This window comes from Phyllopteryx taeniolatus, chromosome 17 (assembly GCF_024500385.1).
Source record: "Phyllopteryx taeniolatus isolate TA_2022b chromosome 17, UOR_Ptae_1.2, whole genome shotgun sequence".
Taxonomy (NCBI): Eukaryota; Metazoa; Chordata; class Actinopteri; order Syngnathiformes; family Syngnathidae; genus Phyllopteryx; species Phyllopteryx taeniolatus.
Window position 1 is genome coordinate 11,763,434 of NC_084518.1, and position 16,570 is coordinate 11,780,003.

Here is a 16,570-nt window from a genome sequence, read left to right on the forward strand (position 1 = left end):
AAAGTTACAGAGAAGAATCAAGGTCCGAGATGCTCGTCTCTCTCCCACCTCTCTCACAGCTTTCACAGGCCCAACTTTCGGGCTGGGCAACATTTTCCCATCCTTGCTTCTTGGAAAATGACTATGAAGCCAGCTCACTGTCCATCTTGTACCCTCCATTTAAAAAAAAAAAAAAAAAATTAAAAAAAAAAAACTACTTTTAAGGGATGATCCAAAAGCACACAGGAAATGTAAACATATCGTGGAGACATAGATATTCCTTGTAAAGCAGCCAAACGTATTGTTTTTTCTATCAGTGACTTAAAGACTATTCCATAAGATGACTAATTGATGATGTGTGAATTGTATTGCTATTTCTCAGATATTTCGATGTACCTTGTCACAGCTCCTCCTAACATGTTCCATTTTAGATTGCCTTTGACTCAGACAAAAAGCACACACTCTCCTCTGATACCTGCAAACATCTCGTGTTCCTGCATTATTCATGGCTCCGATTAAGCAGCGAAAACACGAGGATGGGACAAACAAATGTTTTTGTTTTATTACATTGTGCATTTTATATGTGCTGAATCTGTTACTCAATGGATCTAATAATATAAAGCCATTTCCCCTGTTTGGTTCTGTCTACATTGACTTATTATTCATGCTCTGTGATCCCCTGTTACTTTTTTTATGAAAAGTGCCATTCGACGTGAGCTGCTCTGTGCTCAGACAATATTCCATCCCTCACTCATTGCTATTGTATAGTGTTCATGTGAAATGGATATCAATATGTGTACAGAACGTGCATAAAGATAACAAAAAAATACACTTGATGATATACTTTGTACACACTTGTGTTGTGTGCTGCTTCTTGGACAAAATGCAAGGCCTTTTAATGATGGATGCATTGGACTAAAAGTGAGAATTTATAGCTCAGTACAGCTTTAACATGAGGTGAAACATGATTTATGATTGAATTAAGCAAGCGATTTCAGTTTTAATCAATGCATAAATCGTGTGAACACTGCTCACTCACACAGTACATCATGATGAATTTTAACCTTACTCAAAGGTTGGACTATTCTACTGGTGTGGAGGAATAAATACAGTCAATAAATTCACACTGGTGTCATTTTACACACGAGAAAGAAGGTTCACGTGTTTTTACATGGAGGTAAAGCGTTTCATACAAGTTTCAGGTTAGGATATGGTCTACAAATGTCTCTTGCACTTGAGTTTCATCATCATGGGCTCGCTCTCTGCTCTCGTTTTCTCCCCAAGCGTTGCCTCAATCTGGTTTGTTTGGGCACTGATGTCGAACACTCAGCTCAATTGAGGTGTTCTATGTTTTATTATTATTATTATATCTGATTACAAATAGAGACCACAGTTGGGCCTGGTGTTGCAAGTATACTTTGCAATGGTCCCCGGAGGAGTAGAATTTATATCATGCTAGGAGTTTGAAAAAACTGCATGAATTATGGGAAGAGAGTTAAACTATATACTAATATATTTACATGTAGCTCTTCCTTCTCAGCCAATTGACTAAGAGAATAGCTTACGCAAAATGGATAATTAATACATTATGACTTCCATCTATGAATCATAGATTATATTAATGTCTTCTCTGCTGTAGAATTCTGCCACATTTACATTACACAGCATGAGAAAATACTCACCCTTGAATACTGTACTCCAAGCTATTGTAATAATTCATAAAACCTGCTTCTCACGTTCACCAACTTCAGCAGGTTTAATTATTGTGGGGGTAGAAAGAATGTTTAGCTATGTAATCAGGTGCAGTGATGAGTTTAGTGCTGTTTGACTACCACCTGCTGAAAAAACAAAGAATTGTAGGATGAAGAGACGAGATATTACCTCCACTTAAAGAAGCTTTGAAGTGTTTGCCTAAGGAAAGATCCATCCATCCATCCATTTTCTGAGCCGCTTTTCCTCACTAGGATCGCGGGCGTGCTGGAGCCTATCCCAGCTGTCATCGGGCAGGAGGCGGGGTACATCCTGAACTGGTTGCCAGCCAATCGCAGGGAACATACAAACAAACAACCATTCACACTCACATTCACATTCACACCTACAGGCAATTTAGAGTTTTCAATTAACCTACCATGCATGTTTTTGAGATGTGGGAGGAAACCGCAGTGCCCGGAGAAAACCCACGCAGGCACGGGCAGAACATGCAAACTCCACACAGGTGGGGCCGGGGATTGAACCCCAGTCCTCAGAACTGTGAGGCAGACGCTCTAACCACCGTGCCGCCCCTAAGGAAAGATATGTTCTTTAAATTTGTGAGTACACGGATAATCACTACAGTTTATATGGTCTCGCAGATTTCAACAGCAGTATATATATATATATATAGAGTCACTGATGGTGTAGTGGTACACTCGCCAGACTTTGGTGCGGGCAGCGTGGGTTCAGTTCCCACTCAGTGACGGTGTGAATGTGAGTGCGAATGGTTGTCCGTGTCTATATGTGCCCTGCGACTGACTGGCGATCAGGGTGTAGTCCGCCTTTCGCCCGAAGTCAGCTGGGATAGGCTCCAGCGTCCCGTGACCCTAACCAGGATAAGCGGTGTTGAAAATGGATGGATGGATATATATATATAGGCACGATGAGCGACTGGTTAGCACTTCTGTCTCAACCGCGGGTTCGAATCCGGCCTAGACTACAAAGACAAGATGTTTAATGTTCAAACTGATAAACTTTATTGTTTTTAGCAAATAATCATTAACTTAGAATTTTATGGCTGCAACACGATCCAAAAAACACCACTGTGTTACATCACCTTTTCTTTTAACAACATTCAATAAACGTTTGGGAATTGAGGACACTAATTGTTGAAGCTTTGTAGGTGGAATTCTTTCCCATTCTTGCTTGATGTACAGCTTTAGCTGTTCAAGTCCGGGGTCTCCGTTGTAGTATTTTATGCTTCATAATGTGCCACATATTTTCAATGGGAGACAGGTCTGTACTGCAGGCAGGCCAGTCTGGTCCCCGCACTCTTTTACTACGAAGCCACGCTGTTGTAAGACGTGCAAAATGTGGTTTGGCATTGTCTTGCTGAAATAAGCATGGGTGTCCATGAAAAAGACTTAGATGGCAGCATATGTTTCTCCAAAACCTGTATGTACCTTTCAGCATTAATGGTGCCTTCACAGATGTATAAGTTACCCATGCCATTGTCACTAACACAGCCCCATACCATCGCATATGCTGGCTCTTGAACTTTGCGTCCATAACAGTCCGGATGGTTCTTTTCCTCTTTGCCCCGGAGGACACGACGTCCACAATTTAAAAAAACAATTTGAAATGTGGACTTGTCAGTCCATCTTAGATGAGCTCGGGCCCAGAGAAGCCAGCGGTGTTTCTGGGTGTTGTTGATAAATGGCTTTTGCTTTGCATAGTAGAGTTTCAAGTTGCAATTACTGATGTAGCGCCAAACTGTATTTACTGACATTGGTTTTCTGAAGTGGCGGCACGGTGGACGACTGGTTAGAGCGTCAGCCTCACAGTTCTGAGGACCCGGGTCCAATCCCCGGCCCCGCCTGTGTGGAGTTTGCATGTTCTCCCCGTGCCTGCGTGGGTTTTCTCCGGGCACTGCGGTTTCCTCCCACATCCCAAAAACATGCATTAATTGGAGACTCTAAATTGCCCGTAGGCATGACTGTGAGTGTGAATGGTTGTTTGTTTCTATGTGCCCTGCGATTGGCTGGCAATCAGTTCAGGGTGTACCCCGCCTCCTGCCCGATGACAGCTGGGATAGGCTCCAGCATGCCCGCGACCCTAGTGAGGAGAAGCAGCTCAGAAAATGGATGGATGGATGGGTTTTCTGAAGTGTTCCTGAGCCCATGTGGTGAAATCCTTTACACATTGATGTCGGTTTTTGATGCAGTGCCGCCTGAGGGATCGAAGGTCACGGGCATTCAATGTTGGTTTTTGGCCTTGCTGCTTACATGCAGTGATTTCTCCAGATACTCTGAACCTTTTGATGATATTATGGACAGTCGATGATGAAATCCCTAAATTCCTTGCAATTGTACATTGAGGAACATTGTCCTTAAACTGTTCGGCTAGTTTCTCACGCACTTGTTCACAAAGAGGTGCTCTTTGCTTGTGAATGACTGAGCAAGTGAGGGAAGCGCCTTTTATACCCAATTATGGCACGCACCTGTTCCCAATTATCCTTTTCACCTGTGGGATGTTCCAAACATTTGAACATTAAATATCTTGTCTTGGTAGTGTATTCAATTAAATATAGGTTGAACATGATTTGTAAATCATTGTATTCTGTTTTCATTTATGTTTAACACAACGTCCCAACTTCATTGGAATTGGGGTTTTATATATATATATATATATATATATATATATATGGTTAAATTTAATCATTACAATATGGCAACAACAACAAAAACAAAAGTATAATAATAAAATATATATCACTCAAACCTCAAATTTAATACCTGATCAAATTAAAACACTAACTTAAAAAATAGGCAAAAATAGGTGGAAACTTGAATTATGTTTTATAGTATGTATTCTTATCCCATCCTCTGAAGCTGAACACGCTCAAGACTGTAGAGATGATCGTGGACTTCAGGAGGCATCCTGTCTGTTGTCGTACAAGAGCGGCTCCAACTACCGGAGACAAATTTCTTCTGTGTGTTTTGGACATACTTGGCAAATAAAGATGATTCTGATTCTGAAGGGATAAAAACAACATAAAATTACATATATACTATAATAATAGTAACGCAAGTACAGAAGCAACAACTTTTCCCAACATACTGAACTTCTGATTGCTACTGTAGAGAGGTGAACATTTAACAATATGTTGTTGTAATTGTAGTGGTGTTCAGCTGCACTGCATCATGTGAGGGATATTTCCTATATTTTGTTTACCTTAGTGTTTCTAAGGTAAACAAAAGTGGTGAGTGGTGCCAAATATGAAACTATGTAACCACATTAATAAACATATTTTAAATCATTTTCTGGTGGTGTCAACAGAACAAGATACTATATATTGTATATGAAACAAACATACAGTATCAAGAACATTCAATATATAAATAGTATACGGCACATACAAAAACAAAAATGCCAAGGGTTTTAGTGAGGTGCATTCAAACCATTTAAAACATCTACAAATATTTCTACTTTTTAGAGCCTTTTTGTCGTTAGAGTCATTTATAAGTTTGCTGCATGCAACAGTATCATTGCGAAAGTTTGTAAAAGTAGGTTTCTGATTGCCATATTTGCATTTATGAATATAAAGTTGTATCCTTATTTTTATTACTAAATTAACTATGAAAAGTACATCTTTGTTAAGCATGCTTTTTTTAAAAAAAGCAACTCATTACATTATTTTCCCATTTTAAAGAGAAGTAAACTTAATGATAGACCAAAACTTTTTCCAATTATTATCATTTACAAAACGATTCAGTTTATTATTTGTGTAAAGAGCAAATGTGTGGTTAATTCCCAAATAATAATATATGGCTTTAATGCACTTTTTTTGAGGAAACAAAGGGTCCGGTTGATGCATTCTTTCAAAATTAAGAAAAGTTATTCAAATGTAATCAAGTGTTAATAGTTATATTACTTTGGGAAAGCAATTAAAATAGTTGCACTACGATTACATTTTCAACAGGGTTACGAGGGTAACTTGTAATTGTAACCAACGACATCTCCAAAGTAATCTACACAACACTGAATATGACCCATGTAGATGGAGACAGCATATTTGTGAAACAAGGCACAAACTCCCTAAGTGAAGCTTGAGAAATTGTACATAACAAAAGTGATCGGGAGGCGAAAAGCCCCGCTCGGTGACGTTACAAGATGTGACCAATCAGCGTTATGGGAATATCTCTCGCTGATTACTCACTTGAGCGTGCGTGTGTGCGCGCGCGTGAGTGAGCTAACTAGTTGTTGGCTAGCACCCTAGCAACTCTACTTGGCCTCCTTTTCCGAAACATTTGAACACGCTCCCATTTCTCGCCAAAGACCCACTTGACGTTCGCCATGAAAGGGGACCACCGTTAAAGAGGCTTGTCCGTCCCCCGAAACTGTCAAAGAAGACCAGGGAGCCTCGAGAAATTATACATTAGCCTCTAGTCACAGGGGAAAAGTCCGGCTACATTTTACAGAATAATATTTTTTATTTTATTATTTTCTTTTTTCTTTGTTGTGAGACGTCGCTTTCTAACATTCTGGGAAGGAAAGCTGTGTGATTTTTTTTTCGTAAGGAGTGGATGCGGAAGAAGGCTATGAGGCGAGATGGACGGCTAAAGCTAACTGGACGCTGTGCTGGGATTCAAATGTGAGAAGCGTTTGAACTCCGAGCACAATTGTAGCTCCTGTCACTGTGAAGGGAGCTCACGATAACATTTTTACCAGCTTCGGCGTGAAGGTTTAGGACGGTCGTGCTCATGTTTTTACGACTACTTGTTGTTTAGGCAGCTAACAAGGGTGACAGCGAGCTGATTGGATTGCAGCTACTGGAGGCCTAGCATTAGCCGCTTTCTAGTTCAAATCATCTCATGTTTTACAGCGAATGTCATCGTGTTTGCTGTGGCTATCGATTATGTCCGCACAGACACCGCGTTGATCGCAGGTGTTTGGTACGTTCATCGGCTCCACTTTGTCCCGATCATAACAAACACAGTCACAAGCTAGGCTAAATGGTTTGTTAGCTTGCTAATGCATCTTAGGAAATGTCATCTAGTTGAGACAACACTAATAGGCCTTAAAAACTGAGAATTTTTTTTTCAACACTCATCGTCGTTCTGATTCGTTCAGAGAGCTACTAATAAAACCGCATTGTATAATATAGTTGTAGTTTGTCGTGGTGTTCTATTGAAAGGTGTTTCTAATATCGTAACCTACCAATTTACCTAAATATTGGAACACAAGTATGATCAGCGTCTCTCAGTGGGGTACAGTGTCGTTGTACAGTTTTTTTTTTCGATTTTTTTACGTTTACTAAACTCTTGTTACATTAGCTGCCTTATATAGCCATGTTTTACAGTCAGTCAACACGTTCTGACACTTGTTCGTTATTTGCACGTATGCTACCGTTTTGTTTGCTGTGACAGTAGAGGAGAGTGGAGGAGAGTCTTAAGATACACTAATCACAAAAGATTAGTTATATTTGGCTTCTAGGTGAAACATTAACAATGATGTCCACTCATATTCCTTTCTGTGACGCCTCCAGTCTTGCCTTATTTTTTTTGCAACTGGCTAAATCTAAATCTGATGATACTGTGACACTCTAAGGCCTGGTACACACACACAGACTTTTCAAATCGTAAAAGATTATCTGTTACAGAGCCCACACATGAAGATAAAGTATTTAAAGGTTTTGGGCATCCTGTGTGTGGTGTGCTCCGATAATCTCAACACAGAACACCACACGCACAAAAGATTCTGTTTCACTACTGATCTAGATCCTAGTCCTCCAAGTCAGAAATCTCACATGGTTGAACTAAAATGAGGAAGATGAAACACTACGGGATATGCTGTGCTGATTTTCCCCGAGTGTTGCGGAAGGGACCGGAGGCGGGAAAATACTTCTTGCAGACTGGTGAACCCACTTGAACACAATTCAACATCAGTTAGTACATGTTTATTTTTATATACGGCCACTTCCTTGTTTCTCAGTCAGGTAGCGACATATATTAACTACATTCTACATTGGCTACATTTCACATCACAATTAAGTCGGGAGTAGTCGTTTATCCACATACGTCAAGATTTTTGGTGGTAAATATTAAAAACATTTAATATTTAAGATGGTTGGCCCGACCCGTTTTGCACCCTACTTTCGGGCCAAATTCACTCTTGACACACGTTTAGACCACGGGATAATCTTATAAAATAATATAGTTTGTTGTCCTTGGTCAGGAGGGGGAAAATCAGGCCCAAAACAGCCCAATTTCTTTGTGTGTACCAAGCCTAAAGTAATTTAAGTTCATACTGATTTTTCAGCTGAAAGCCGACTATCCCTAACTTTTTGTGAGTAGTACCGGTATATCTTAGGAACTTGAGCTTGAACTTAGTCCAGACCTTCTGTTATATATACTTGTAGTTGTTTCTCTTTCAAGCTTATTGTACCCATTGTATGTTGTGATCTTTCTTACAGATGAGTGTTTTTTCTCACACACGCTGTGTTGCCAATGTGCTACCAAGTCACTCACCTGAATACCCTTCAAGGATTAGGCTCGAGTCAAGCGGCATCATCTGTGCGGGGAGGGAGCACACAGCGGTGCCAGGATGTGCAAGGACTCCTGACCTTAACTGAAGTGTGCACATACCCAAGGCTTAGAAGTGTTGTTCCCCATGAGACAGTCTCGCTTGATTTGTCATCCCCAATGGAAGTGCCATCATAGACACGCGACACTGTGGCTCTAACTCCGCAGTTTTCTGAGCGGCCGTGTTGGAGTGGCTCTTTCAGCTGCGGGTTCCCCCTGAAGGTGGAGAGATGGGCTCTCAGGCGCTTCAGATATTACGACAGGGTGTGTGGGCCTCGCTCACCGGAGGGTGGTATGTGGACCCCCATCAGAGCACCTTCTCCAACTGCTTCCATCTCTACCTGTGGATATTTCTGCTGGCCTTCCCCTTTCTGCTGTACATGGTGAGCACATTTGCACTTAAGTCCAAACTCACTACATTCGGAAATTAGGTTTTCAAACACAATTCGCTCAAGGTTGTTGGTTGACCTCCTGTTCATTCAAATGTAAAATTTTCACAACACAGTTTGACCAGAGAAAGTCATAAAAATTATTCTACTATTCCAGTGTCAAACTGTGGCCATCGTTATACCTTTATTGACTGGACAGGCAATGTTTTAAGTAAAAGTGTAATGATAAAAGTGGCAGAATAAGTTCACTGCTGTATAATACACTTAAAATAGTTTTCTATTACTGTACTTACCATTTGATGACACACAGCAGTGTATAGGGAAGTGGGATGCCAAAGTGGGGAAGATGAGCCACCCAGAATTAATGTAGTGCAAATTCATGAGTCTTAATAACAATATACGCCAGTTTGAAAATCAATAAATTCATCTTACACATTTGTTGAAGGAAATAAATTGTAATTTGCTGTTACTCTTCTTCCTATGGTTTAATAACCTCCAACAGTTTCTAGTACAGCGGCAGCATATTGGCGCAGTGTAATATAGCAAATGCAGTCAAAAATGACACCCAACTAGTGTAACGCTGAAATAAGTTTTCATGATGTCAGATTTCAAAGCTGGACCTGGCCCATAATTAGGCGGAGGCAGGCGTCGGCAATTTTTATATGCAAGAAATGCCTTGAATTCTTAACTGTCAAGTGTAAAAAAGTAGTTTACTGCTTTTAATAGTAAAACATTCAAACGGGGGAAGGGCATTTGTTTGAATTTCCTTGTTTGACCAATAGGAAAAGCAACGACCAATTTATTGTTATTTCAAACAAATTATATGGCTAATAGAATGGGAGAATGTGCACAACTCGTGTTTTGATTCCATATTAAGCAGTATGTTGTCTGGAGCGGTTGCCATAGCGGATGTCTCTGTCTCATGTTGTTCTTTAGACTAATGTTTCCCAAACTTTACTAAGCCATGGCACATATTTTACATTAGAAAAATACATGGCATACTGCCAGACGAACAGTCACAAAAATTTTGTCGTTTTACTCAAATATGTACTGAATCAGTGTGATGTGTAGGCCTGTTTTGTTGAACACAAAGCTATTATTCTGTTGTATGAATGGCAACAGGTGGCTACACAAGTTAATTGTGCCATCTATTGGGAATAACAAAATAACATGCACAACACCAAACAAAAAATGTCACCAAACGTCATATTTGGTGGTAGTGGTAGAGCATTTAATTGTTCTGCCTGTCACTCTACGTCGCTGGCATAGATAGATGAACAAAAATACATTGTTAAATAATCATTTTCTGACCAATAAACTGAAATTGGATAAACTCCTGCACCACACCTGATTATCTGTCATGGCACACTAGTGTGCCTCGGCACCGTGGTTGTGAATCACTACTTTAGACCACAAACTAGTTGAGGCTGAATAAACAGCACCTCTGCTGCTTGCAACTAAGACACACACTATATTATGCCTCTCTTGCATCAAGACATCAATGAAATCAAATAGCAATCAACAATCAGTTCTACACAATTGGCTAAATAATACTTATTGATCGATTAATTAGTTGTACTTCACAGCTGAGTCTCTTCATATAGATTTAACTCACTAAGCTGCATTTGCAGGGTCTACTCTGTTCGTCTTGTGACGTTAACTTACATAGACTGCTTTCTCAGCTCTGCTGCAAGAGGTTACATTTTCTTGTTCTTTGGTCATCATCATATTTCTCCATCACTGGTGTATGTGGTGGTATCTACAAAAACCCACTAAAAAAACTTAAGAAGCGAAACTTTAGTGTAGATGATCCTTCTGGATTAAAGTGTTATGAGATGCGCTGAGGTCTTACATGAAATCATGAATACAGTCTTTTTGTATGACTTAAAAGGCCATTTTTTTCCAGAAAATTTAGGTCGGACTCTAAATTGGGCCGTTTGAAATCAAAGCTTCCAGTGTGCATCCATCCATCCATTTTCTGAGCCGCTTCTCCTCACTAGGGTCGCGGGCGTGCTGGAGCCTATCCCAGATATCATCGGGCAGGAGGCGGGGTACACCCTAAACTGGTTGCCAGCCAATCGCATGGCACATACAAACAAACAACCATTTGCACTCACAGTCACACCTACTGGCAATTTAGAGTCTCCAATTAATGCATGTTTTTGGGATGTGGGAGGAAACCGGAGTGCCCGGAGAAAACCCACGCAGGCACGAGGAGAACATGCAAACTCCACACAGGTGGGGCCGGGGATTGAAACCGGGTCCTCAGAACTGTGAGGCTGACGATCTAACCAGTCGGCCACCGTGCCGCCTCCAGTGTGCATGTGTAAAAAAAAAATGTTTTAATGTTCTTGCACCTCCTTGCAGGCTTTCCCCGCCAGCTTGGTGATAGCAGGTTTGTACTCCGCTGTGGTGGCCATCTTTTTCACCACCATCAAAGTGGTGAACTACCGGCTCCACGCCATGTTTGACCTCGGGGAGCTTGTCGATAAGAAAAAGGCCTCGCTCACAGCCGAAGTTCCAAAGACTGAGGAAGTTGAGGAAGCTTCAGGTGGCCATGATGGGAGTCAACCCAGGTGAGTGCGTGGTTTAAGACAGCGTGAAATGACAGTGATGTGAGTCAGATATCCTGGTGCTATACTGTACACTCTTTTAATTGGCTCTGTGACTGTTTTGCGCCAGGGATATTCATGCTGGTGTGGAGATGACCGTGTTTCGGAAGGTCAACTCGACGCCTCCGGTGAGATGCAGCTCTCAGCACTCACTGTTTGGACTCAACCAGGTGTCGGTGAGGACCATCAACTTGTTTGCTTAGGTTCAAAAGGTTTTTATCTGTTGTACTTATTGGTATTTTTTTCTATTATCCAGGAGTTCTTGCCCCAACTTGAGGATTCAGGGGGAACAAAGGGTTAGCATATGTGTTTTATTCTTCCATTCAATAAGTCCATACCTCAATAATGAATCTACCATTACCATGTAATGTCTGGGGGCTTTACACGATCAGGATTTTTGGGTCCGATCACCGAGTTTAAAAAAACGATAACCAATCACCGATCCGATCACAAGATGGCACAATGGTGTCTATTTAAATGACTTGTACATTTACGGTATATACTTGTGTACCTAATTGCTCAAAAAATTATATTTACAATAAATAATGTATCTTTGTTCATCTATTTATGCCAGTGAGGCATATTGACAGACAGAACAAATTAATGGTCTTCTATTAGATGGCAGGAAGTACATACAGTAATTAATGTATCCACTATTTGTGAGAATTTTATTTGTTGGTGTGCCGTGAGATTTTTCAATTGTAAAATATGTTCCTTGGCTCCATAAAGTTTGGAAATCACTGCTCTAGTCAGATCATGTATTCTAATCAGTCAGGTCAAACCAACATTACAACGTGACATAAATAATGGGTGCTAATTTACTGTAATTAAATTACTTTATTGTAATTAAATTACTTTATTGTAATTAAATGACTTAACACACACAAAAACTTTAGAGCATGATTCGACACAACGCTGGCATGTTTACGTACAACCGTTAGTGCTAGCACTAGCTTGCTAGTCTACATAACGTTTTGTTGCCTGCTTGCGAGCGGTATCGTATTAAAAGTATGTGAACATTCCTCAAGCAAGCCTTAAACGAACGTCCTCTCCCGACCACCGGTGACCATCAACACAAGTTTTTCCACATTTTGTTCTGATAAACACACAGCACGATCCATTATTTTTGTCATCGCCATGGTAACGAGTGTGTCTGGTTGCGTTTGAGTTGACAAGTTGAAGCCCAGTGATCGTAAAAAACGGGACCGCTGACATGTTTTTTTGAATAAATAACTTTATTGGTGGTCAGATATTTACAGTACTACAAAAGGCACGCGACAAGGCTAAAAATAAACTAGCTTTTGGATTTGAATATACTGTACACGACGGCAACGTGGAGTACATGTCCTTTGCGGAGCCGATCAATGATCAGCGAATTATGACATTAAAGCCGATCAGCATAAAATGCTAATTATCGGCCGATACCGATTAGGCCGATCAGATCGGTGTAAACTCTAATATATAATGTGTAATTCTCGGGATTTAAACCATTTCCGTCTTTGTTTACTTCAGATATCAAGGAGTTAATGCGAGAACAGGGAAGCAATAATGTGATTGTTACCTCTGCTCATCGTGAAATGCTGCGGCAGAGTTCTCAGGACACCATCAGTGAGTCTGCTTCTGTTCTCTAAACTTGCGTCATACAGAACTGTGTTTATGCTGTTCATGCTCAGGAGCCCTGGTGCCAAGCAGGACCAAGAGATAGTTTGTATTGTATTAATGAATTTGGGAGTCTCGCTGCATTTTTATCTAATTATGATTGGTGTCCCCTGTGCAGGGGCTCCGAGCGTGGTCCAGTCCTGCATTGCTGCTGCTATGGGAGGCAATTTCCCAGGTCTCATTGGACTCCCTGGTGTGGCGTCTGGATTTGGAGAACCAGGAGAATATCTGTCTGTACCACCTTCACCTTCGAGTCAAGACGATGGAGAGAAAGAGCCATTGCATGATGTCGAGGTGCCTCAAAAGATTCCAGAGGACAGTGGGTTAGCTTATTCTCCCCTCGGGCCCTCTGGTGAGTCTGAAAGTCTTGGAGATACCCCCCTTAGTCCTCTTATAAAGAGTAGCTTGAGTGAAGAGCTGAGTGAAAATCTCTTAGGGCTGGGCCTCGACCCAGTGGTGTTTGTGCCTGGGACCGAGTACCCGGGCTGTCGTAGTGGGGTGGCATTAGCTGCTGGATCCACGGACAGCTGTTTCAGTGGCGGTGGCGCCGCCACTGATCGCGAGACGCTGAGCACTGTTAGCAGCTACCGCAGTGAAAAGACAGACTCCACTCAGCTTGAAAGTCCATCATTCACCCAACTGAAGTTCACAGATGGACCAGTATCTACTACGGTGCTAACGGCGGGTGCCAAGATGCCCACAGACGCAGAGGTTCAAGAAGGACAGGATGGCAGTGATACGGATAACCTGTCAGACAGCGTGTTACTGCGTTCCCCCTCCAAAGATATCTCCCCCAGTCAGGCGCTCGACAGGACACTTGTTGAAGGAGACGATTTACCGTCTGACATGATTGCACAACCCCCCACTTTCCACAACTCTTCCCCCTCAAGTAGCGGCCTCTCAGACGTTTGTGATTTAGACAGAGCCGCCCCGGTTCCCCCCCTACCTCCGCCTCGGCAGGCCACTTCTGTCCCCTCAGGGCTGGCCCTGGGTTCAGTGTGCTCAGAGCCCTCTTTGCCCATATCCTCAATCCCATTCCTGCTGTCTGATCAAGCTGCCCAGCAGGTCGTGCGCCCCAAAGACTTGAAGCTACTGCGGGCCAGTGGCAGTAGTGTGGGCCATAAGCCGGGCCGACGGAAAGCTCTGCGAAGGCGAGCCGGGGCAGGAAGTTTTGATTGCGGCTCTTACAGGCGTCACCACAATCATAGACAACACAGAGATTACATCCCGGTGCGTAACAAGCTCGGCGCCAAGGCCTACAGTGAAAGTCTCTTTGAGGATTCCAGCGATGAGGATGACGGCAGCGACATGAGCGCTGCATCCAGTCTAGGGTCTCAGCGCCGCTATAGCACAGATGAAGACGACTCCAGTTCCTCTACCTCCTGCTACTCCCCAGAACTCACTAATGCTGGCGCTGCATTACAGCTCCCTCCGGCTGCTCAGCCTCCTACTCCCCGGGAAGGGGATTTAACGGAACCTGCTGGCCCCTCACATTCTCGTGGTGCTCAGCGCTCATCAAGCACAGCCAGTGCAAAGACGCACGCCAGGGTGCTCAGTATGGATGGCGGGGGTTCAAGTCAGAACAGCACAGCAGCGCTACCTTCTGCTCTGCATACAATGCCCTCCACTTCCACCCCTGTGCCTCGCACCCTCACCATCTCCAAGTCTGACTTGGAAGCTCGCACCATCCACATCGATTGCTTCCCAGTGTCTCTTCCTCATCGGCTTGATTCTCTCGGAGGCTCTTGGACTGGAAACCAGATGGGCTGGCGAGCGGGAGAGTTGACCGAAGAGGGGGCTGTGGGAGGAGGTGAGCTGATGTTTGTGTTGCCTGTTTGTTTTCAGGATAGCTAAATACAGTTTCAAAATGTCTAAGAGATGTTTCCAAGTATGCACCAAACTGTTTTGTTCAGCTCGCCATTATGTGGTTTGGCACAATGAAGATGGCATCCGCTACATTAGTGTGACATCATCTAATTCACCATGAAAATCTGTAATGAATAGTTTTTTTTCCAAGAAACACACACACTTCTTCCTCATCTGCGGTATTCTATTGGAATGTCACGCTTTACCATTTACCAATTAACAAACTACACTGTCTGACTCGCTAATATTTTGGTAGCGTACAACTGCAGTATGAGTTATTTTAGTAGCCTTTTGGAATGAAAACAGAATATGTTACTGTACCGCAGTATTCTGTATGGTATGAACGGTTAACTTCTGTGCAGCGCTGGCTCCAGAGGATGGCGGCAAGCACGACTCAGTCAGCAGCGTTAAGAGGACCCAGGCCATCCGCAGGAGACACAATGCAGGGACAAACCCGACACCTCCACCCTCCACCATGGGGTCCCCTCCCAGGTTAGTCCTACTAAACAAATCCTAGCAAGCAAGCTGATTTATTGATTTCCAAGATGTTACGAATGGATATTCATTGGAAGCAAGGGCAATAGCTAATGAGTTTTGCCAATGCCAGCAAAGACTGATAATTATAGGCTGTTAAACTTCATTTTATCGTAATCTTTGTCTTTAAACCGTTAGCCTCCAGGACCTCCAAAGGGCTCGGACCTCCTCCCACTCGCGGACCCGCACCCTTCCCTCTGCCTTACAGTTTGCCTCGTCACTTCTGCTCCCGCGCAGCGGCATCCATGAAGCCTCTACCTTCGATGACACATCTGAGGGGGCTGTTCACTACTTTTTTGATGAGAGCGGTGAGTTTCTGGCTTTCAGGGAATGAGCACGACATTTTCGGAAAGAGGGGCTTTGCTCTTTTAATGTCTGGAGATTAATGAGAAGATCAATGCAACTTTCATATCTGTCAGTTAAATGGGAAGAGAGGGACCATTTGAAAATCAAAGCAGACACACAGCTGGAATCTATTTATTTTTTTCTCTTATTCTTTTGTTGCGTATCAGGAGTGAAGAGGTCCTACACATTTGGGCCTGGTGGAGGAGGTTATGAGGACCCAGTTCAGTGAGTTAGAATCTGTGTAGTTTAATTTTATGCAAGCTTAAAATACTTTTAAAGAGCATTGCAAACAAACTCCAAATAATCTAACATCTTGCTTGCAGAGAAAGGGAAAGGCAGTCCCAGTCCTCAAGCTTCACCTCCACAGAGGTCCAGGAAGGAGCACCAGTCCTGTCCATGCTGCAGCCCAGACCAGTTGTCCTACAGGGCATGCAGGTGCGCAGAGTGCCATTGGAAATGCCTGAGGTTAGTGAGTTTTTTTTTGTTTGTTTTTTCTTTCTTATTTTTCATTCAATGTAAGCATCTTATACAAACCATTGTCTGCTTGTCAACCTGACTCCAGTTTGACCTAGATCACGAGTCTCTGCAGGAGTCTCAAGAGAACACGCTGATGATCGAGGAGAAGGCTAAACCCAAACAATACTATCGCTTTTGGGTCCTGCCTGGGAAGTGGCTCAGGGTCCGCTATGATCGATTAGCGCTTCTGGCCTTGTTGGACAGGTAAGGCTTTCGAGTTGAAGAGATATGATGCAACATTTTCAACATTGTTACACTTTGCAAAGCAATCCATATGAGTCAGTATTCACAGTCCCTGGTCACTATATTAAGTACACCTTGACTAATTGATGAGATTTAAAAAAAAGTTCAACCATAACACTGAGCTTTTTTGTGTTTTTTATACAGATCTTTA

At 42.5% G+C, this 16,570-nt stretch overlaps 1 protein-coding gene across 3 annotated transcripts in view; it reads left to right on the forward strand.

Moving 5' to 3' along the window:
* Positions 1 to 5,898: 5,898 nt before the first annotated feature.
* Positions 5,899 to 16,570, forward strand: part of LOC133466806 (pecanex-like protein 3) — a 35,957-nt gene continuing 25,285 nt past the window's right edge. For 2 of the 3 annotated variants that reach the window (XM_061750840.1, XM_061750842.1), the window contains exons 1-12: positions 5,899 to 6,325; positions 8,147 to 8,638; positions 11,012 to 11,220; positions 11,327 to 11,432; positions 11,513 to 11,552; positions 12,769 to 12,864; positions 13,034 to 14,725; positions 15,144 to 15,273; positions 15,454 to 15,623; positions 15,828 to 15,885; positions 15,984 to 16,125; positions 16,223 to 16,380. In XM_061750840.1, coding sequence (XP_061606824.1) covers positions 8,486 to 8,638; positions 11,012 to 11,220; positions 11,327 to 11,432; positions 11,513 to 11,552; positions 12,769 to 12,864; positions 13,034 to 14,725; positions 15,144 to 15,273; positions 15,454 to 15,623; positions 15,828 to 15,885; positions 15,984 to 16,125; positions 16,223 to 16,380 — 2,954 coding nt within the window. In that variant the 5' untranslated portion in view covers positions 5,899 to 6,325; positions 8,147 to 8,485. Of the gene's footprint in view, positions 6,326 to 6,365; positions 6,627 to 8,146; positions 8,639 to 11,011; positions 11,221 to 11,326; positions 11,433 to 11,512; positions 11,553 to 12,768; positions 12,865 to 13,033; positions 14,726 to 15,143; positions 15,274 to 15,453; positions 15,624 to 15,827; positions 15,886 to 15,983; positions 16,126 to 16,222; positions 16,381 to 16,570 lie in introns of those variants that run through there. The other variant, XM_061750841.1, reaches the window with a different exon arrangement.